This window comes from Galendromus occidentalis, unplaced genomic scaffold (genome assembly GCF_000255335.2).
Source record: "Galendromus occidentalis unplaced genomic scaffold, Mocc_1.1 scf7180000076600, whole genome shotgun sequence".
In the NCBI taxonomy this organism is placed as follows: Eukaryota; Metazoa; Arthropoda; class Arachnida; order Mesostigmata; family Phytoseiidae; genus Galendromus; species Galendromus occidentalis.
Genome location: NW_003804589.1, coordinates 558,980 through 581,825, shown reverse-complemented (window position 1 = coordinate 581,825; position 22,846 = coordinate 558,980). Strand labels below are relative to the sequence as shown.

The following is a 22,846-nucleotide window of genomic DNA, read 5'->3' as shown; positions in this document are numbered from 1 at the left end:
GAACGGAAAAAGCGCGTGTCTTCTCTTCGTAGATAAGAAAAAGAAAGAACTCCGGAATCCTGACCGTTGCCGAAAAAAACTCCCCGGCTCGGGTTACGACGAACAGATTCGGACGTCTCCGCGTAAGTGAAGTGAGGCATCGGAGTTTTGAAACTTGCCGCCGCGCGAACCTCAGCTCCGAGGGCAACAGCAGCCGATTCGTCGTCTGCTCTGGTCCGTCGCCTTCGGATCCGCTGTTCTCATATGTTCGGATTGTAGAATCTTCCGTGGTGTTTCCTCGTTTGATTCCACGTGCACCTGAGTGCAGAAGTTTTCGGTCCAGAGAAGCACCCACCAGCTCCCGGTGGAAAATTTCGTCGACCACGCAGCGAGTCCCCCTCATCCGGATTCAGTGCTGCTGTTGTTGTTGTCGTGTTTGACCGTCGTTCTCATCGACGGCAACAGCGCAAATAAGACAAAGTCTTTTCTGTTTCGTGGTGCGTGCGTCAGCCCCTACGCGCGACGCGCCAAGCGGTGACTCTTCGTGAATTCCGTGATAGGGACTTCGTGGCTGGCAGGCGGAGGGCTATGAATACAGCGCCGTTTCTTCTCAGAGAACATCGAACGCGCAACAATATGGCTAAACTTCCAAGTCCATCGGATATTGTCATTCTCGCGGGGAATTCCCACATCGATTTAGCGGAGAAAATTGCAGCGTAAGTTTGTCATTCTTCTCTCCAGGAGCTTTGGCCGACCTTCTGTCAGACGCATTGCTCGATGGACGGCGTGACCGACGTTTCGGAGACTGTTCTGCGGGAGCTCGTTTCGGAGACTGTCCTGCGGATGCGCCGATCGAGCGCGATATCCGGAGTCCTTGAGAGGAGCGTCACCTGATGTGTTCGCTTCATCGATGACAGGATCGTCTCTGTGGTCCAATGAACTGTTTTCTCGCGATCGACTTCTATATTCGCGAGCAATAGGGTCGGACAGCTTTCAGAACGGCTCCCATCTGTCAATAAGTCGAATCATGTTTTAATTAGTCAAGAAATAACTCGAGTCGAGATAACTATGGCACGTTCTGCCATATACCGAAGACCTCCGATTCACATCGACGGGGAGCCATGACAGATCGCTACAAGGGGAGAAGAAGGGGCTTCCATTCAATGTCTCATGTTTTCCAGGCGCTTGGGAACTCGTGTAGGCAGTTGCTCTGTGGTTCACGCCAAAAATAGAGGTGAGTGGAAAGATCTTTCCTGCTCGGTTCCCGGAGAGACAGGTCGTAGTCAGCGAGAGACGAACCGAGGGGAAAGCCGACGCATTGCTCATCTTCGACGGATCAGTTGGCGATATTACCGCGACCCTGTGGTGCCTTCGTGTGGAATATCGGGAGCGTAGGTACTCGAGTATTTGCTCTGACCGGTGGGCTCGCTACGCTCTGGCTTGCACTATCTGTCCAGATTGGGAAATAATGTGAAGGCACTCTGAAGTGATTTGGTCACTTGGCGCGGACGTCTCTTCCGTTTGCTCCGCATCCCAATACTCGAGACGCAGAGCAAAGTTGCGGGACCTGCGCTCGTTCGACTGAACCATGGAATGCACTCAGCTCACTGTTGGAGGTCGTCAGCAGCGTCAAGTACTTCCGCTGACCCGCGGTGATCGATCAAAAGAGAAAGGAGCCACTCTGACCAGAGGTTTCCCCGATGCAAGGTCGCGAATAAAAACACAAAGTTCCTCCCCTCGGAGGACGGCGCTTCAGTGTATCAATTTTCCCTCGTTGAGCTGCGGTAGCGATAAGCAGAAGTCTCCGGAGCGAAGGAGCATCATAGCTTCCTCGCGATTCTGTCCACCGAAGCCTCTGTTTGTAAAACTTGAGGGCTCCAGATGGAATTGATGATCGCTGCCTTCAGCATCATATACTCATGGAAAATTGTGCGGCTGCTCTCGCATTGTTCGCGCGGGTCTAGAGGAATCTCTAGCCATGCGGGCGTCCCGAGGAGACCAGACATTCATACCCATGAATCGATACTAGCCTACCTTCGATCCTTTCGCCATGCATTGACCGCACACTCCATCCGTGTGAGATATTCCCCATGGAGAGGGGCGAGGCCATTGCTTCTCCGGAGGAATCAGAATTCTACCTTGAGCGTGCACGTCTCCCGAAAGCCAGAAGTCAGCAAGTGTTAGCCTAAATCCGAAGAGGGGCCTTTCCTGCGAAAGACGCCTAGCTACGCCCTGAAGCGAGAACGCGGAACTTGGGTTGAATGAGATTCGCTGCCGAATTTGCGAAAACTGCGTCCCCCACATATTTGTCGAGCCGACCGCTCTTGTCCATCTGGCGTGATTTCACACGGTAATCGTTTCTGTTCAGCACCATGGGAGGATCTGGATGACGAACGGAGTCCTGGAACATTTGTGAAGTTTCGACGGGCGGCCACGTCAGTGGGGTGACAAGTGGGGGAGGACTTCGTTCGTGACACTTGCAAACTCCGACTCCCCTTTTGTGGTGACGTCGCGGACAGCTGCTACTCCTATCGGCTCACACAACAGCTCTGAGTTCTTGTGTAAGCCCGTCCAAGTGCGGACGAACGCGGTCCGGGCGATTCTCTGGACGTTTGCACGGTGTCGACTGGGCGTCGAAACGTTTTTCCGGCTCGTGGTCGAGCATTCGTCCACGACTCGCGTTTGAGTCCGAGTTTGCAGCATTCTGGGTGGCGTTTCTCAAAGTGCCTTTCTCTCGCTTTCAACAGAAACGGGTAAACCTCAAGCGAGAGCTCGGGAAGGTGAAAAGCTGCTGCGATTACCGTTGAGGGTGAGCGAAAATAGACTGAAAGCTCCGGCGATGTAAAAGCAGCACTCGAAGTGCATAAAAACCCACCCTACCAGCACCGTTCAGGGAATCGTCTGCCTTAGGACAGGACGTCGCCGACGCAAACATCCGGCTTTACATCATTGAACAGTTTGGCTGACGCACTTGCGTAAAGAGGAACAACATCGGGATGAGAAAGCTGCTGCTCTTCCGCGCGGTATAACATTCTACCCGTGAAGCCCGAAACTTGTATCCATCAAGCGCTCCGAAATTTGAGGAGAGAGTTCCTCATAATTCGCGTCGTTCCGTCAAGAATGCACTCTTTTTCGGGTTCCCAGCGCCTCTCCGTTTCTCCGCTTCGTAGGCGCTCATCAACTCTGGAAAATTCTGGAGCTCCAGATTTCTCGTTTTACTCCCCACATATAGTATTGGGCCAGTTCGTCTGTCCTGGCGGGAAATCGCGACGAGGCTTTTATCGAATGGTCTTGGGCCCTAGAGATGGTGTTTCGCTCAATGCTGGGGGTGCCGAACTTCCCAAGAACCGGCACAGAAACTCCGGGGAGAATTTTTTTTCTTGTCCGGCTGGCTTCTTCGAGCGGTCGGGTTTTATGCCTGAGTCGTCTCTCAAGGTGAATGACACAGCTACTTGGATTCTTGGAAGCGACTCACAGGAGCCTCGAGTCCCCATCCTCCATTTGAGTGAATCTTTGTTTAACGTGTCTTGCTCTCATCGACAAGAGGTCTTATCGAGCTGCGCATCTCACCGTGGAAGATGATCCTAGTAGAGCGGTATTGCGAGGGAAATCATTGTCATTCGCAGATTTATGCTCGGATATCGCCGCCCCCCCGCCCCACTGACGGGTGGTCGAGTGGTTAGCGCGTTTGTCACTACTCGTACAACGTGGTTAGCCGCAACGACGCCGCTCGCGCGGGAGGCGGTGTGGCTCCGATCCCCGCTGCCGGAAAAATATTCCTTACGGAAACGCAGGTACTCGGCCTTAATCCTCCTGGGTACGTTCGCTCTATGGGTCCGTCCTCGCAAGCAATGTGAATAACAGTACCCGGGTCGTTAAACCTTGGCGGTGTGGATCAGCCCGAAAAAAAGTTTATCGCCCCCTGGGTTCGGACATGAATTCATACTATCGGGCATTCAGAATCGAAAATCTTGAGGACATGCTGTGGAGTCTGTATCCAGGTGGTAGAGACTTCGACTCCAGAGTTCGGAACTTTCCAATCGTGCAGAGTCATATGACATTCACTCATTTCATGAAATGTGGGTCATCTTCGCATGCTTACCATTATCGATTGCGGATCGATGACCGCACGGATTTGACGGAAGAGGTCTGGAATCTGAAGCGAGAATGATTTTTCAGAAACATTGGTGGATATGGCCGAGTCGGTTCGGAACAGAGATGTCTACATCATTCAGACTGGATCAAAGTAGGTTTCCGTCGTCTATTGTAAGATACCTAATGAACTGAGGAAATCCAACAACCAACGAAAAATTCAGCTTGGCCTTGGACAGTTAGATTCTGAACCACAAGACTTCAGCATGCCAGGAAAAAACAACCCGAGCTACTCCGAGAGGAATTCCGACTCAGAATGCGACCTGACGGGGAAGCCTGACGTGTCGGGAACTTCCCGTCGGGACCCCCGACTCGGGAGTACATGTTGGTTTAGCTATCTCGACGCTGATGGCACTGTCGCTAGTTTCCGCTGAATCTTTTGGAAAAGCGGGGTCTCAAATTCCCTCTCCAGGGAGAAATTTAGGCAAAGCGTTCCGTCTTGTTCTCTGACTGGGCTCGACTTCATCGTCCCAACCGCTGAGAGAAGCTTCGACGCGTGACGGCGGTTTCAGTAATAGGTAGCTGGTGTTGTCGTCGTAGTCGCTCCAGCCGTGGCAACGCCTCGTTATCGGTGTAGTTCGTTCGAACGAATCCGTTGTGCCTGATGAGCAGGGAAACAACGACGAGCTGGCCGGCTCGTTTGCGAGCGTTCTCGTAATGAGCTCCGACTCGTGTCAGTTTAAAGCTGAGCGAACTCTTAAATTCATCTCTTCAGAGACGTGAACAACTCGATCATGGAACTACTTATTATGGCATACTGTTGTCGCACGTCGGCGGCACGCAACATTGTAGCTGTGATTCCCTACCTTCCGTATTCTAAGCAGAGCAAGATGCGTAAACGAGGGTGCATCGTCTCGAAATTGCTAGCGCAGATGATGGTCAAGGTAAGTGAGGCTCCTAGACGGCAGTCCCGAGCGTTCCGAGGAGAATAACAGACTCCCTGTGCGAAGACGACCAACTTTTCGACTGTTTTTCCGCAGGCGGGTCTGACGCACGTCATCACAATGGACCTCCATCAGAAAGAAATTCAAGGATTCTTCGACATTCCCGTAGATAACCTGCGAGCGAGTCCCTTCCTGCTGCAATACATCACTGATTGCGTGAGTGGAAAGAACTAACCGCGCGGGGCCGAGATTCGGGTTCGAATTGCTTCTTTCCCATCAGAAGCACGTCAATCGAAAGATCATGAGTTCCTCCTCGATCAGACTGCAGTTCAGCTCCTCCGCACAGACGGGAAACATATTGCGTGTTCGCGCAGAGGCCATCCCCACTGTGTGACTGGAGCTTATTAGTATTTGGCCGGAGTAATCCAAGGTATTAAGGGAAAGACTTGTCGTGCAGTATTGTTCCAATGGATGCGTCAGAGTCGCACTTTCCTGTTGACGGCGCGAGGAGCTCGTAATTCTTCCGTTCGAAATCTAGCTTTCAGGAACAGGGGCATTGCGATCGATGTCCTGAGGTCCGATCGAATGTTCGGGAAAGTTTGTTGGGAAACTAATTTCCTCCCTTGTTGCTTGTGAGAGCCTATTTTTCGCTGGGAGAACGAAATATCGAACCTTATCGCTGACGGTTATAAATCGAGGGAGCGACCGTCGGAGATCTAGCCGTGGGAATTCTGGTCTCGGCACGGTTCTACCTCGAGGGCTCTAACGATGACGTGAACGCGATCCGTGGCCGCGAGTAATTTTCGTAACATTCAGGAGTTCCTCTTCGTTTCCAGATTCCAGATTACCGAAATGCCGTCATTGTCGCTCGGAATCCAGCCTCGGCGAACAAGGCGACTTCGTACGCCGAGCGACTGCGATTGGGAATCGCAGTCATCCATGGAGAACATAAGGTAGAGTGCGGAGAAGGAGAAGAAGACGTCGAGGCCGAGGTGCGAGCAATAACCGTAGGCCTTTTTTTGGGAGGCCTTCGCCTCGATGTCGGTTCGTCACGAGACGTCCAAGCTGCTGACGAAGAGCCTTCGTGTTCTTGCGTCCGTCAGTCGGGCTCGCTCGCGTTCGTTGCATGCTATCTCACCCCTCTTGCTTCCGTCCCGCATTATTTCGTTTCCGCGAGAATCGTCGTATCCGATGCCGTTTTTCTCTAATCACTTGCGAACTGGTACAGGAAAGCGATAGTGAAATGGTTGATGGTCGTAACTCGCCTCCACCCACATCGTCTCGGACAACGGCAGCTATTAACACGCTGCCCCTAATGGCGGCGAAAGAGAAACCACCAATAAACGTGGTCGGTGACGTCGGAGGCAAGATCGCTATCATGGTAGGCATCTAAATAATCGGTTTCCATCTCGCTGCCTTGTGAGCCCCCGACCGAGAGGTCGCCCGCAGCTGAAGAGAGCTCTCCAAAGCTAGGAATGGGTATGATTGCGAAAAATACTTTCTCCACGACTTCTAGGTGGACGATATGATCGATGACGTGGCGTCCTTCGTGGTGGCCGCCGAGGTTCTCAAGGAACGCGGCGCCTACAAAATCTACGTTCTGGCTACCCACGGAATACTCTCATCGGATGCTCCTCAACTGATCGACGATTCGCCGATAGATGAAGTGGTTGTGACGAACACCGTACCTCACGAGGTCCAGAAGATGCAGTGCCATAAAATCAAAACCGTAGACATCTCTATTCTCCTGTCAGAGGCCATTCGGAGGATTCATCATAAGGAATCGATGTCTTATCTATTCCGCAATGTTACGCTCGAGGATTGAAGCGAGTGCCGCCGAACAGCATTTTTCAGCACTACCTATTTTTCCCGTAGATGTTTCTGCTGGAACGGTGAGGGGAAGAACTCGTGTAAAAAATTCAGTTCGACAGTGATCAAAATACAATATTATACGCGGTAGCTGTGACGGAATAGATGATCGTGCTCCTGATCCCGCCCGTGATCGACACGGGATCTCCCTGAAAATGGGTTTGTTACGGGGCGTCAGAATCCTCACCTCACGCACTCCATCCGATTGGAGTAGAATCGAACTACGGGAGAAGTATTTTCTGAGCCACCTTCGTCTGAGCGTGATTGTCGGACGTGACGGACGAATAATATCTCGGAAGAAGTTCTCTAATAAAAGTCTACTGACTCCTTCCCCGGGTCTGAAGAGCTGCTTTTGTTTTCGAGTACCTATCCGATATTCTACTTCTGACCGTGGCAAGAGAAATTTCACTTCATGGACTGCGGCACAATTCTTCATTTCGGCTTTCCGGACACAATACAATATCTACAAAAGCTGTTTACGTATCGTACAAAGACGAATATTCGCTTTTAAGCCGCAAACTTCCGGAGCGCCTCCAACTCTGATAAGTTATGATCCGCCAGCCGATGGAGCTGGTCGTGGATGAACGTCGAATATTCGCACGGGTGCATGTCCACAGGTACAACGGCGCTCTCTATTTTGACACACGAATCCTCGGGCATCTTCTGGAACTCGTCGATATCCAATTTATCCAGTCGCACTTTTCTCACTTTGAGACTGTCTCCGTTTTCTGCCATCTCTCTCATGATTTGGAATACACCGAAATAACTCTTCGTTCCCAGCTGATATCCGTTGGGTACGACAAGCAGATGAGGTTCGCCGCGGATCTCGCAGAGTTCCAATTTATTCACATCCATTTCGCAAATCGAAAAGAGCAATTTCGCCGTGGCGTCATTGTTCTCGCAGTCGATGACCATGATGCCCGTGAACTCCTGGGTTCTCGCGTCCATCGCTTGAATACGCCGCCGGACCTGGTTGTCGCCCGAATTGAAAATATCCAGATACTCGTAGGTGAACAGCGTGTTCTCGATGAGCAGCATGTCGTGGATCCCGCGCCGCAGCGTGCGCCTACTCAAGAGATCCGGCTTGAATGATATGCGGCTCACTTTCCCATTGCGGTCGATTCTCGCGATGAAATTCAGCCCGTCCAGCGCGCTGCTCAGAATGAATGAGAACTCGTCTCCTTTCATCCATTTGCACATCCGATCGGCGAGCAAGGCGAACAGCCACGGTTCGGTTGTTTGAGCGTTATTCTCTATCAATGAGGGCCCCGATTCGAATTTCTTCGCCTTGAGATCGAGCTGCATCACGTTGATATTATCGAGGCCGTACTTTATCCGGTCGACGTTGAGACTCGTTCGAATCTCACGCAATTCGTCGGGACTAAGGCGGTTAGCCGATCCTGTTACGTGAAGCCTTGCAAGCCGGCCCTCGAGAGCGACCAATTTCCCAACTTGAAACAGGCTTTGATCCGCAACCGGAAAATAGATGTTCTGCGTCTGGATGGCGCCCAGCTTGTTCGGTTGGAGGCTGGTTCGAGTGATGCGCAGGAATTCCCGCCGGCCCTCCCGCAAAATCATCCGTTCTTGCAGGTAAGCGAATCGACCTACCACTGTGAAGCCATCGCCGTACTCGTGCGGTCCGAAATTCGAGTTGTACGAATTTCGTTTGCCGTACTCGTGGCTGTGAAGTAGAGTTGTTCGGTTTGAGATATTGCAGTAGAGGAATAGCGCGTACGCTCTATTAGATTTTCCGAATTGCACATAATTCACTTTGAGAACGTAGTGCAAATGCACTGGCTGGAACTTGCGCGGCCGCAGTTGGTAGCGCGGAATATCGTCGAGCCAGAAGCGGCTTTTGCAGAAGTCCGTATATACAGTCGACTCGACGAGCAGAGGAGTGAGGGCCTTGAGGACTTTTTTGCAATTCGTGTTCAGCTGAGGGAAGCGAACCTTTTCAAAGAGAGCGATCTTGTTCGCGTCCCTGTGCGTTTCGACCTGGAGCCAACTGAGGATCATGGTGAGGACGTCGAGCTCGTTCTTGACGAAAAGATCGTCGCGTTGCATTACGGTCTCGATGAGGTCGAACGGCAGCTCGGCGAGAAAAGCCTGGTCTTCGAATAGATGTTTACAATTCTCCAGCACGTACAGCACACACTCCTCGCGGAGGCCTCCGAGCGTGTAGCGAGCCGCTAGCTGGTGGAAGGCGATGACGTTCGTTTTCTCCAGACTGTCGATGAGGACATCGCAGCAATATCCGAGAAGTTCGTCCATTTGCAGGTGGTGGACCACTTGGAATATCGGCTCGATGTTGTAATGCGTCAGAAGGAATTCCCCCGCGTAGATCATGTCCACGAGAGCGCGCATGGATCTGTACTCGATATTGGGGAAGTGAACTCTGTGCGTTTTTGATTCGAGCCAAGTTGCCGAGAACATGGCTTTGAAGAATTGGCTGAAATGGCAGAAAACATCACTGTGCACAGACACTTGTCCATCGTCGAGTTCTAGCGTGAGATCACAGAGAGAGCTGTTCGGTCCGTCGTGCACCGCCCAGTCGTACTTCCGAGGAATTTTTATCGTATACGCAAACTCTTTGGTATCACGGATTTCGATGAAGCGGTGGTCGTCGTCCATTGCGACACACTGCTTAGAGCCGAGTCTCCCGGCTTGAGTCTGTTTGTGCTGTGTTGACGAGAGAGCAGCCCGGGGAAACTGGTTCTAGCCCACTCGCTGCTTTTGGCAGCGCTTACGGACCCTCCCAAAACTAAGTGAGTGAACGAACCGACCAACTATAGAACGAACACTCTCTCATTCACTTAGCTTTGGCCTGTTTGACCGCCTGTGACAGCAGATCCTGTGATTTGACGGGAGGATTCGGATCTGACGGGGCGGGATGATAAGCGACTGTCAATGGAGAATCGAGAAGAAGAAATCTCATGGTGTCCAGGAGTTCTCCTCAGACTTCCTCCTTCGGTCTGAGGCTGTCGGACCGGTGCAGTCGGGGTCAGACTCTGTAATTATTGTCATGATGCGTCCTCGCCTTTCTCGTCAGCTCGCTGAGCTGTGGAGTGGATAACGGAGTCGGGCTGGCTTCCCGAAGTCTCGTAAGATGATAGGTTCCGCTCGTGAATTTGAAGAATCCGTCTGCTCCACAATGGGTTGTGCATCGACTGGACAAGAATGTTAAGCCTCCGGGCGGATTACCTTGGACAAACAAACCCCGTCTGTGGACGTTTGAGCTGAGAATCAATTTACTAACCTGGCGTCGAGCAGCCGCAGTGACGTGACATCGGGCTCTCTTCACTCCTCGAAGGGTCCTCCTGCTGCGCTTGGTCACCAGAGAAATCACGCAGAGTGACACTCGACTTTGCGGCTGATAGGTTTGGCGCCTCCTTCCCTCACGCGGAGGCAAAACCTCGGATATTGCTCAAGGAATCTATTCCAGGCGGAAGAAGCCTGCCCCCGTGGCCAACTGATGAATCCCGTGAGAGGCAGCCACATTCTGCATGTGCGGGGAACGTTGAGGACCATGTGCGATGCGCTAGAGCGAGGGCGGTATGCATTGAGGAATGAAAGCGATTGGGCACATTTCACAGCGAAACTTTATTAGAGGAAACGATCACCGAACAATTCGGTAAGTCTTCCGTATCACATACAACTCCGCGGCCCTGCTCGTTCCGTGTTTCTTACTAGCTCATTTCTTTCGCTCGCAAGGCTTCGTTTCTATCGTTCTTCGCTTTCTCTGTCTGGCAAGGGTTCCTCGAGAGCGAAACTCCGCATCGAAGCAGTCCATCGTAATCCGCACATACTCTCCTTCGAAACACACCTGGGCTTCGATCGAGAGTATTGGAACATGCAAAACTCCAAGGAACTCCAAATCGATTTCGTTCCTCGTTCCAGCTCTCAACAAACTCGACAGCGGCGTTCGGTTCCTTGCCATTGAAACTGTTCGCCCCTCCTCTCGGATCTCCCGCTTGAAATTCTATCATGCTAAAGGGAACGACACACGGTTCCCTAGACGGACCTTCCTCAGGCCCCATCAAATTCGAAAATCGGAGCGCTCTCTAAAAGTAGGGCGGTCGGCGCTCCGATGGATCCTCGTCGAGAAACTCGGGACGAATCGTATTCTACTCGAGGACGAAGAGTGCACAGTGTGTGATTGTCGAGGATTAAAACTCTGACTCCTTGTCGAAGATTCAGCCGAGGTGCGAACGCTTCGCCAAGAATCACATCAGAGGATGTAGGGAATAAATTGTGTCTCGATAGAAGGGGGCGATGACAGAATCAGTTTCCTTTCTCGTTAAGGTCACCTGAATTTTCTTCTGGATGAGATCTTCCCGAAGCGTGCGAACGTCTTTTTCAGCCATTGCTCTCAGCTGCAAGGAGAAACGGGTTCGACAAATTGGAACATATGGTCGAACTCCCAAGGAATATTCCGCAGGCTCCCCTGCGAGAAATTAATTCCCCCTTCGATGCCCCGGGACGACTCCGGGAGTTTCTCGAGAGGGCCTCAGCCTTTAATAGCGACTGAGAAACGGCAGATGAAGGCGCAGAAGGTCAGTAGGGGGGAGGGACGAAGGAACTGCCGAGATACGAGGTAAAAATTGGACATCTCAGCCAGTGAAGAGAAGAGATTAGACAAGACGGAGTTATCAGCGAAAGGGAGCAGGCTGTTCCTGAAATAATCCCCTGAATCTCCTGGAGGCAGAAAGGAGCGACGGGAAAAACACCACTTATACTTTGCGCTCAACATCGAGAGATATCAGAGAGGAACATAGTTCCACCGGTGAGATCAGAACTCGGAGTGAATGAAAACTGGTACTCGCCTTGGCCTCAGCTCCCAGCCTGAGTTTGGTGGTTTCTAGTCTCCGTTTCAAATCTTCAATTTCCTGCAGCAACCTCGCAACCATAATTTTGTAGGACACCTGGAAAGGGGAATCCTCAGTTTCCGAACCATTGCAGCGGACTGAGCAAGAGTACCTACAAGCATGATGAGTTCTTCCTGGACCCCTCCCACCCCGTGCTCGGTCGTCAATGGGACACTTTGGATTTTCGGATCAGTCGCAAATTCGGCCCGAAATCCAGGGTAAATAGAGCGCAAAAAGATGCCGATCAAAGTCGAATAGGCCACGAGTAACCGGTTACAGTCCGTGAGTAACGAGGCCGGGCAGACTGGCGGCTCCGTAGGCTACATGTTTGCTTGCTTGCTCGCTCGCGTGGATGTTGGAATGATGGGTCCCGGTGACGTCGGTGCGCGAGATTGAGGCTCGAGTAGACGTTAGGCCTCATCGAGAGCATCAGCTGCATGCGAGTCGCATAAAACTCGGCCTCGCTGCATCTTTCCGATGGCTGCTACGACCCGTTGCACGGCGGTGCGTGCGAGACGAACGATTCAATTCGCATAATATGCGCGTGAAGCGTTCCGTGATGGAAGTTTCCCGGTAATTTTGTTCCGATGGAGTTCATGGAGCTGTGTCATACGTATGTATGTACACACCTTGTTCGAGGGTTCCTCCAGCCGCGAAAACGGTGATTTTGCGTCGTTGGGGTCTCGTCCCTCAACCTTCGTGATCATATCCCTGCGGATCCCAGTATTCCATTAATGATAATGCAAACAAGGAAAAAAATCCCGGAGGCTTGAATAATAATTCAAAACGCTCTCGGCCGGCATACTCACTTATGGATCCTCTCAAGCTCTAGTCTCCATTTGGCGCTCTCTTCCTCGATCTTCGGGGTCAATTTCTTCTCCTCCAGATACCGCTTCCTCCACAATTCATGGACTAGTTCAATTTATTGCGTGAAAGGGGCGCGTTAATACGTGATTTTGGGACGTATCGATTCTCGCAATCTCTTCACGGTATTGCGTCAAGGCCAGCCAGAGGGAACTAGCTAGTCGAATTGGGCATGGCAGCTTCCCAGCGTTGCCGACTGAGTTAGCAGTGTTCGCAAAACTAGCTCGAGAGGGCGACGACGTCGACGGGCGTCGTAAAGAGAGATTTTATGAAAATAGCGTTCCGGCTTCTCGCGAGTAAGTGCCCACGCATCTGTTACGAGAGCGGAGCTTCCAAAAAAAAAGAGTCCAGCACGAGGCAGTCGAGAGAGGAGTTTATAAAATCATTCACAAACCTAATACGAGAGGTTGCGAACGGAGAAACAAAAGAAATCAGGAACGTGAATCAGGAGTGGGACCCCAGGGAGACTTATCGGAAAGAGCTCTCGGAAAAAGCCTCATCCAGGGGATATATTCGGCAATCGAGGTTTCCGGGACATTGAGAACATTTTCGAGACGCTGCGTGGTGATTTTCTTTCCTTTGCTCCACTACCTAAGCACGGAACGAGAGCTGATTGGTCATTCCAGCTGCCGGGACTCCCGATTGAAAGGCCAATTAATTGCTGGTCTTCCGAGTCGACGGAGCGATTTGGTGCCGCCGACGGGCAGCGAAAGCCTATTACGTTGGGCGTAATGAAAGCGTGGCGAAAAGCAAAACATCGCCAAAAGCCTTCTATCTGTCTCATCCGTCTCTTTTGCTCATTATATATCTTACCTGCTTCCTTCTCCTGGATTAGCTTGGCGTGCAGACTCCTCACGTGTTTGACCATTTCCTCTTTCTGCACTTCGCATTCTTGTCGTTCGGAACGGAGTGTGTCGAGTTTAGCGCGAAGCTTCTCCACTAAAGAAGATATTCGATGAGTTTCGTCGTCCCCGCGATTATTCCGCCCCCGTCATATTCAGTGGCTTCCCCGATTCACGAAATATGCGTTTCTGCTCTCGATAAGCTTTAAGAGAGTTCCCCGTGAGGTATATGCACACACAGAGGTTTTTACCTACTATTTGCGTGAGCTTCACGGGGGTGAACTCTCCTTCAGTGCTCTGTGGTAGAGACCCAACCAGTGCAACGGTGCAGGAGACTCCAACCAATCTCAAACTTTTCTCTCGACACTAATATCACGGCACCGATCAACGAACGCGCCCAGGCACTCGAGTTCCGCACTCGAATCGCTGGTTTCTGATAGACTACGATCTGGTGCAGACAGGAGACCGAACATGCGAATGGCCCCGCGAGTCGTCGCTGCCCCCCGTTCCCTGCCCTCCTTCCCGCTTCGAGCGCAATCGATCCCGATTATCCCCGCCCCCCCCCCACGAAACATTGAAGATAGGTCCCACTCATCAATAAGCCGTCTGGCCACTCAGACGTCTACGAGAGGATATCTTCTCCAACGGAGCTCGGAAATGAGCTTACGAGAGACTCTCTGAGACCTCATCATAGGATGTCGATGTCTAAACTCGAACGGGATTCCGTGTCCGGATCCAACGACCCTCCGACCGACACTCCATCCAAAGATCACTCTAACGGGGTGACGTGATGGATGGCGGTCATATAGAAAATTGAACAGTTGGTCGAAGGGCAGCAACGACTCTCCAAGGCGTTCATTTCAGTGCTGCACCAGGGCAATTTCCCGAAGCGGGGCGATTTTCTCATCAACAATGACGTACTCTCTTCGTGACGTTGTTGCTCAATTTCGGCGACAGATTTCGACTGCAGACGGCTTAGCCGACCCTCGCCGCCCTCGGAGGCTCGCGAGTTCACGCGACTTCCGGTCTGGTCGCCGCTCTGCGTTTGGAGCTTGTGAAGTGCGACCCCTTCAGACTTCGATCGCTTCAGACGGTTCAGGTACTTTTCTGGCGGAGGAGGGGATTTATTGCGACGGCTTCGGGCGGGAGATTTGCGAGTGCTGCGGGTAGTGGCTTTTGGGATGGGGACCGCGACAGGAGCTTGAGATGTGAGCGTTCTGGGGGCGCGTTTTACAGTTCGCGTTGATTTTTTGCTTGAGGCGGAGTCGCTGTGGGGATCGCTGGCGATAGCAGCTATAATATCGCTACCTCGAATATCAGGAGAGCTACCGCGGTCCTCCTCGGTGGCATGACCTGAGTCGTTCGGAAGAGACATTGAATCATCCAGCGTCGTCGTTTTCGAGTCTGGAGTTCGCAGACCTGTCGAATCTGTTTCGTCTACGCTCTGAACTGAGTCAGCGTTGGCAGCGATGCGAGTTTGCTTTGGGGCTTCGGCATTTCGACGTTCCCTTCTTGCCTCACCGAGGCCATCGGCACCGTTCCTCGCGTTTTTTGCGTGGATCATTTTACTGGTCGAGTCTCCTTTCGTTCGATCCCTCTCTAGTGGCTCGTCGGTTCGTGGGACCGGGTGCGTGTTTGCCGCGGGGATTCCGACATCCTCTGACGCAATCGTGTCAACGGCGTGCCGATCCCCGGCGACGACAAGGTCGTCTCCTTTCTCGATAATCACGGTGTCATTCGAAAGCCTCGAATCCGTCCTGCCGGCCGCCTCGACGACCGTTACGACGTCCTCCGAAGTCGTTAATGACTTACTATCCTCTCTGGACATACTCGCCGAATGGAGCGAAGCACTGAGCGACCTCGCGGCTCGTTCAACGGTTTCCTCGACGATGATTCTCGCCGACTCTATGAGCTCTGATGGAGTGGTTCGATTGTCGTCCGCTTGTTTTACGTAAGTGCCTTCGCGGGCAATCCCAGACCCGGCACTCGTCCTTGCCTTCGCCGACGTTGGTCTCGACGAGGACGAGCCCCTGGACTCAAGCGAGCTGGTCCTCGATGTTTTCGTTGAGTTCGACTTCGACCCTTTCGGAGACGTCGACTTTGACCCTTTCGGCGACGTCGACTTCGAACCTTTCGGAGACGTTGCTTTCGAAGCTCTCGGAGTGATCGCTGGGGGTGGTTGGGAGCTTCCGCCGACCGGCTGCTTGGCAACGTCCTGAGAGAGATCGCCATCCCGGGTATCGGCAGGCAGGTTTTCTTTCGAACCACGTCGGGAATTCCTATTGGGGGGCGACCTCTTGTTTGAACCCGCGGTGCTTTCTCCAGAGCGAGGTTTCGGCTGTGAAGTTCCCGCTGCTCCACGGGATGTGTCGCTCTTACCACTCCCGGAATTCTCTGATTGCACAGAATTCCGTTTTTTCGGTAGAGGGGGGCTCTTTGTCGAGGAGGGCTTCGTGTCGGCGGGAGTGACTGTTCGAGTTCGCCCGCCCGCCAACGTCTGCGGTGTTCCGCTCTTCGAGTCCTGTTTCTCGTCTTTGGCGACTGGGGGTGGCCCTGGCTTCGTCGAGCTCGCGGACGACGACTTCGAATCTCTCGCGGAGGACGCTGCGGAAAATCTCCCGGATCGCGGGCTCTCCCGAGCGGAGGAATTTCGCGAAGCTCTCGGACTTGCTGGTCCGCTAGCAGCTGACGAAGTCCTCCTCTCCGCCGGTATGGGCGTCTTTTGGCTTGAGGCCGAAGTATTCCTCAACTCGGATTCTCCTCTCGGGGTTCTGACCGTGGTGGCTGAACCTCTCTGCGCCACGGCGGATGGACTCGGAGAAGCGGACGTGGTCGTCGCGGATTGCGTCGAGACTGTTTGGCCGTTATCGATGAAAACCACTCCGGAGTCTTCGACTCGATCGTCGTCATCTTCATCGCCCGGGTGTTCATGATGATCCGTTTGGCCCAGTCCACGGTTCTCGATTTCCGTGTCGAGATCATCGGATGTTGGCAAAGCGCTTTCTCCTCTCTCAGAGATCGCGCTCAATAGAAATTCGGATTCCTCAGTGGATTCCTCGTCCTTTGTTTCGCCGCCTTCCTCGTCGTTGAATTTGTTTTCGGGAGTGGATTCAACGCTGACTTCGATTGTCTGCTCGAGACCCGGCGTCGTGACGTCACTCTCGTAGTTCCCCAGCCCCACGATATCTGTGCTGGGAGTTTCGGTCCCGACATTGTCGTCGTCGATAGCGGTCTGTTTCGACGACTGGGTTCCGTCGGCTGCGATCTCCGATATTTTGTTGGCGTTCTGTTCCTCGGCCCCGATTCGTCGTGAGACCGTGTTCACGCTATCGGAAACGGCGCTCGTAACCGCATTAACCGTGGAGAGCATTTCCTCCACGGAGTTGGCAACTCCGACTTCGATGTCACCGACCTCGTTGCCTTCACTATCGAGAATCGGGACGGAGGCACCCGGACTGATAACGGCACGCATCCTCTCGTTATCGATGGATTCCGAACTCGTCACGCGCTCCTCAGAATTTCCCGAGCGGTTGCTGTTTTCCTTGTCGGCCGTGGTCTCGAGATCGTCGTCGTCCTCCTCCATCGATTTATTCGAAGATTTCGCCGCCGCCGCTGACGCTGACGCAGCAGGCGCGTTTTTCGAATCAAAACCATCGTCGCCCGACGCGTTGGTTTGCGTTGTGATGTCCTCGATCTCCTTGACGGACACCGCGATTGAGAGCGACATCGAGCTTCTCGAAACGGCACGTTCCGACGCGGATGCGCCGCTCGAAATCCGTTCGAATTTTCTGTCGATTTGTTCTTCGCTGAAGTGGACGTTCTCACCCGACGCGTCGATGAGGGACACTGCGGCGGTTTCCACTGTCGTGCTCGATTTATGTCGAGTACGAGTCGATAGGTTTGATTTTTTTAGGATGACTCGGCGACGCGTGCTCGACTTACCTCCGCTCAACGCTGCAACGTCTACATGAACGTCATCAAGGTCATGACTTCGATACTTACTCCGACGCTGACTGTGGCTTGCGACGCTTTCGCCGTTCAGGTCATGTAACGAATGACCGAATCGGCTGCGTGCAACGCCCAACGTGCCCGCAGTATTATTAAGCTTTCTGCTCTCAGAATAAGACTGAAACTGACTACTATCACCACCTGCCGAGTTGAGGTCGGGCGCGCTGCGATTCAAAAAAGCTGCTGCGCGAAGGTCGACCACACTCGTCTCATGGATGTCGTCGAAAGTTTCTCGGAACGTGTCCGTTTCTCGTTCTTCCTCCGAAGTCAGCCTGAATTTCGAAAGAAACTCGTTAGATATCGAAGTCGACGCAGTTTCTGCGCGAAAACCGCTTGAGAATTTCTGTCCTGACGCGGAACAGAATAATAAAATCTTTCATCTATTCCTTGTGTCTATATTCTCAAAAAGGCGGACACGTTCAAGACCCCGACCACACACGGGGGTCGATAGACCACTCACCCCACCCGTTGCTCCTGGCTCCTCGTGGGTCCCCCCTTGAAGCGCCCCCTCGAGTTATTTTTCCTGTGCAGAAGAGTTTCGCCCTTTTTTTGCACCGCCTTTAAGTCGCTCAACTTTCGCCCGGTTCGTTTGCCCCTCGGCGCTCCGCTGAATGTCGTCGAATCTTTTCTGACGTCGGTGGTGTTGTTGTTATTGTTGGTGTTGCTGTTGGCGGCGCTTTTGCCGACACTCAACGCGTTGTTTTCGGCGCTGTCAGATTGTTCATTATGTCGGCCGTTTTTCGGATCGTCGCCGTCGTCGGAAGTTTTGTTCTCGTTGTTGTTCACATGATCCCCCAGAGGTGCAGTCGTCTTGTCTCTACTGTTTTTCCCCGAGGATGCTGTTGAGGTCGTCGATGATTTTCTTCTTGCCCCTTTAGCCTCGTTCTGAATCACGTCACCCCCCGATGCCGAATCTGAGACAGAAGGAATGACCTTTAGGTATGGATAATGAAGGATATCGTCCGGACGACACCCCAAAACCTCTATTGCGAGCATCACCGAGGCCTGTGGGGGTTCTGCTTGTTGGAGACTTTGCTCATATCCGGGCCATCCCTCTCGCCTTATCCTAGGCGAGAATTAGAGACAATCGCACGTTCGATTCAAAGTCAGCGAGCTCGCTTGCAATTCGATTCCTCCGCCTGTAGCTGGCGAGTTGGATCTCATTTGCGCAACTCACCTCTTGAGTCGTCTGCGACAGAATTGGGTCCAATCGGCGTGGACGTTGCTGCAGCTGTCTCGAAGTCGAGCACGGCGGAACTATCTCCTTCTTGATAGTCCCCGGACTTCAAGTACACCTCGGGCTCTGCAGCCTGAAATGAGACGCTCGAGTCAGAATAATGCGGGCCATGAATGCGACGAATCAGCCTATTCGAGGTATCGGTATCGCGTCAGAATGAGACGCGGATAACGAGCACGAGGGTTTGTTCACTCTCTCCCGCATTTCCGCGTAAGTGGCCAGAAACGGAAGAACTCTCCGGACGATGAATTCAGGTCGGTGCGGGGCGAAGGGGTGCGTATTCCTTTCTGGGCAGTCTTCGCCTCATTCTATCGATTTCACGATCGTTGCTTTGAGCAGATCTGTACAAGCTCACACAATGAGTTGGCCGTGCCTGCACCAGAAGGAGCGTCCACTGCCTGTACTATATGTATATTCGATTTTTCTCTCGTATACGGAGTATCTCGAAAACCATCGGAAGTCTACCCTAGGGCGTAAGCCTGTGCATGCCTGGAGTTCGAGAAGAATCATTGGCCAATGGTCCTCGTTGGCAGTGTCGGCTCTAAGCCGAGCGGGTCCTAATTGATTCAGACGGGTTCACAGTATTTCCCATTCAGAAAAACGAGCGTGACAGAGGGACGTGGTAGGGATTCGAATTTTTTTCTGAAGTTCCCCTCTTGTTGCTCTTCCTCCTCCTCACATACGATAGTTTGATGAAGGAGCAGGCTCTCAGGCCTAAGAAAGACATCCGCTGCGATTCTCGATGACCCGGAATTCAGAATGGCTCACGGAGAAGGGATCCGAGCCACACGCAATTTCGGAACATTTCGAAATAAGGAATAAAATTCGCTCCAACTCATGATGACCAAAAGTTTGCTCGCCGAATGAGATCGCTCATTGATCCGGCGCTTGGTAATGCTCTCGACGAGAATTTCCCTTAGCGTGAGTTATGGTCTGATACAGATCATGAATAGATTGACAAATGGGAACTCGCGTGGTAAATAACTTCTCGCCCGTTTCCTGACCGCGTGCCAGCTACGATGCATAAGGCGAAGCCGCCAATCTATGATCCCAGCGCAACCGGCAGTTTCCTGTACGCCGCGCCGTCGGGGTCCGGAAGCGGTGTACGCCCTAACTCTTGAAAAATGACGTCATTTGAGACGAGAACTTTAGTGCTCTCGGAATTTTCGAGGCCTCCGGATTTTCTTCCGCGTTCCTGCGGGCAGAGGAGAATATGGTCCAGGAGTTTGAACGATTCCCGCGATATGCGTCTCTTTTTCGGTTTCGTTCTTGAGTGTTGGATGACAGGAGGATTCAGTCAGGTCTAGGAGCGACTCCGACTGGTCGACGTCCTCGAATTTCGTAGATTCAGCTGGCTCGCCATAGTAGAAGGAGATGTACGAAGCTTGAGCGCAATTCGATTACAGCGTCGAACCTCTTGCCTGCCGCCGAAACACGGTGGGGAAGCTTGCGACTATTTCAAGGAGTTAATTAGTTCCCATACTCACGATACCGAAGCCGAGAGGGCCGAGGACCAAAAACTTGCGTAATAACGTTGTATTGGCGATATCGTTCGCCGAGTTCAAGCCACAACAGAGCACGATGCCTGAGAGAACTCGGCTCGAACGAACGACACCGAGCCAGTTCCGTCTCAACGTGACCACTTGCGGCCGGAGCTGCATAGCAACGGAGGGTGAGAGACCGACTCTCTTGTATTGAACGCTCATGGCTATTCGGAGAAACGCGTACTACGAAGGCTTTTTCGTTTCGCGCGTGGTGGAGAAAACTCACGGCGGTGGGCGCGCTGACTGCACGCCCCTCGGGGATGGCCTACGAATCAGACTTGAGCGAAGCCAGGTAGAGGAAGGCAAGGAATATATCGGCTCCAAATCAGAACGCATCCGGCAGGTCGTTGGCGGGATCTGGCGTCCCCCGAACGCCGCGGTACATCACGACCATGGCGGGCCATTGTCGTGAGTGTACTACAGAATCCGGATCATGAGATATCGATGAGGAACTGAGATCGAATGGAAATGATGTTATTCTTGAATCCATAAATAATTCCATTCTCGATGGCGTCGATGGATAGCGCTCGAATACGAAGCCTCGGAAGCCCTCGCTGATTAACCGTGCTTTCGCCGTGGAGAACTGATTTCGGGAAAGACCGAACCAAAAGCGGCGAGATGGGGTCCGACATCCGGGTGCTGGAGATGACCTTGATTCAATCACCGACAGTATAATATCGATACATCTTTTGTGAATTGAGTAGTTGACTGGTGTGTAGACGAGACCATGATCTCACTTTGGGAGTCTTTAGGACATTACTGGCTTCCGACATGAAGTATTCATCGCTTTCGAGAGAGGCTGCCGAATTCCGAGGGTTCCCTCGTCCGCAGACAAAAAAGCCCCATGATGTCCCGACGCGAACGGCTCATCGAGCTTGCGGCCTTCGTAAATCGTATCTTTTATCGGAGCAGCCGGTTCGCTCGCTGTTGATGGTCAAATATTCAGACCGAAACGACACTTTAATAATTCATGCGCCTGGAACTGCGACAGCACGGACACGGGCCCTTAGCCAGCGGGATTCATCCAGGAGCGGGGCACGGAGAAATTTTCATTCCACCCTTTCGCGAGCTTTCCCTCAAGCTCCAGACGAGGGTTGAACAAACGGGTCGACAACTGCTCTTTGTTTTGCTCCGAAATTTTCGGCCCGATATATTACCGCTGTGCTTCGCCAGGAATGTCCCTTTTTTTTCCCGACGCGGAGAGGACAAGGTGATACGATCTCCATAATTATCAGCTGATTATTACATAGTACATGTACACGATGCTTCGGTAAACTCACGGAATATTTCGAAAAGCGAAAGCGCCGTTTGTCTGATTAGCTGTACTCGATCCCTTGTCCAGAGACGGCGGTCTCCGCGGACCAGAGAAAATTGAACTTGGCGCATTGGGGAATGGTTATGCTCTCCCTGATCATACACGTTGCATATGCCAAATCGGAATGAGTCTGGCCGGAACGATAGCGAGATCGTTCATCAATCACGTTGCCCTGTTGCTCGATTGAGACTTCGAATAGTGATATTCCAATGAATTCGACATCGTTACCCGCTGCGCTTCGATCGCATTATCGACGCCGTTTTTGTCCTGGTGCCATCGGCACAGCATGGGAATCGGCATCGTGCATAATGTCGATATCGATTTCGAATTGAAAATAAACAATCAAATATGTATAAGCGCTGTCATCCTTCTCACATGGATCTCTTTCACCATTATCTAGCAGAGGCGGAAAGCGGTTGCTCTCAGACTCTTAGACAGCGACCTGCTCTTGGACTTGCTCCTCATCGCTGGAACTTGGAAACCATCGACGGGCTGCAGAATCGGAAGCCAGAATCTCCGCTCGAGCGGCATCTCTGCGCGATCCGGAACCATGAAGTAAAACTCCCGGGGCAAAAGACGGCTTCAAGGGACTGCAATCACCGAGTCAAGCTAGGATTGAAAGCGCACATTTGCGCAAGACTAGAAGGGCACGCTTCCGCGCTCGATGACCCATCGTTGCCTATCCCAACCTTAGCCTCGAACTCTGTGTAGTGTTTACTCGAACAATTTGAGGAATAAGTCCTCCTGCCGAGCTCTGGATCACATGCGGGGCAGGTGAACTCATCTGCGGGCCCATCACTCACGTTTTTCGATTGTTTTGCTGATCCCTCGGATAGGGGCTTTCGTTTTTCGTCAGGAGGAGCATCGTTTCCTGCGTCAGTCGGGGCGGACGAAGACGATGAAATACTTCCGAGCACACTCTCAGTTTTACCTTCGGAAACCTCTAGCGACTTCGTCGAATTTTTCCGACCTCCGAGAGAAATGGAGAACTTCCGAAATATCGAACGACCCGTTTCCTCCGCTTTCTCGGTCGTTGAATCTTGAGGGATCGTCGGCGAATTCGACGAGTCTTGGAAGGACGGCGCGGGCGTTGCTTGCGACGCTTCGGCTGTCATTTAGGCACAAAGTAGGGGAGCTATTCAAAGGATAAACATAGGGAGCACACAGGGGCAGGACTCCGGGCGGACGAGAAACGGACACGACGAGTCCATGAGAACGCAGAGATAGTAGTGCGCTGTTTTGGAGCCGTCGTGGGGCTCGGGACTGGGTCACGCTGGTGTTACCCTC

General features: G+C 52.5%; 3 protein-coding genes across 3 annotated transcripts; 1 reads left to right on the top strand and 2 right to left on the bottom strand.

The window, feature by feature from the left end:
- Positions 1–615: 615 nt before the first annotated feature.
- LOC100897912 (phosphoribosyl pyrophosphate synthase-associated protein 2) lies at positions 616–7,213 on the top strand. The gene is made up of 9 exons (XM_018638151.1): positions 616–695; positions 1,161–1,213; positions 1,320–1,352; positions 4,159–4,225; positions 4,847–5,015; positions 5,112–5,231; positions 5,852–5,968; positions 6,244–6,396; positions 6,532–7,213. Exons 1-9 carry the CDS (start codon positions 616–618, stop codon positions 6,838–6,840), a joined length of 1,101 nt encoding a protein of 366 aa, XP_018493667.1. The 3' UTR covers positions 6,841–7,213.
- Positions 7,214–7,391: 178 nt separating this feature from the next.
- LOC114827998 (uncharacterized) lies at positions 7,392–9,515 on the bottom strand. The gene has a single exon (XM_029110509.1). The coding sequence runs from the start codon at positions 9,513–9,515 to the stop codon at positions 7,392–7,394; it is 2,124 nt and encodes a 707-aa protein (XP_028966342.1).
- A 1,592-nt stretch (positions 9,516–11,107) lies between these two features.
- On the bottom strand, positions 11,108–22,674 carry LOC108863683 (dentin sialophosphoprotein). Its single transcript, XM_029110508.1, has 9 exons — positions 22,363–22,674; positions 18,641–18,773; positions 17,924–18,377; positions 14,377–17,735; positions 13,427–13,552; positions 12,559–12,661; positions 12,379–12,460; positions 11,708–11,806; positions 11,108–11,257 (listed from the first exon to the last, which is right to left on the bottom strand). The coding sequence occupies exons 1-9, from the start codon at positions 22,672–22,674 to the stop codon at positions 11,108–11,110; spliced, it is 4,818 nt and encodes a 1,605-aa protein (XP_028966341.1).
- Between the last annotated feature and the right edge of the window lie 172 nt (positions 22,675–22,846).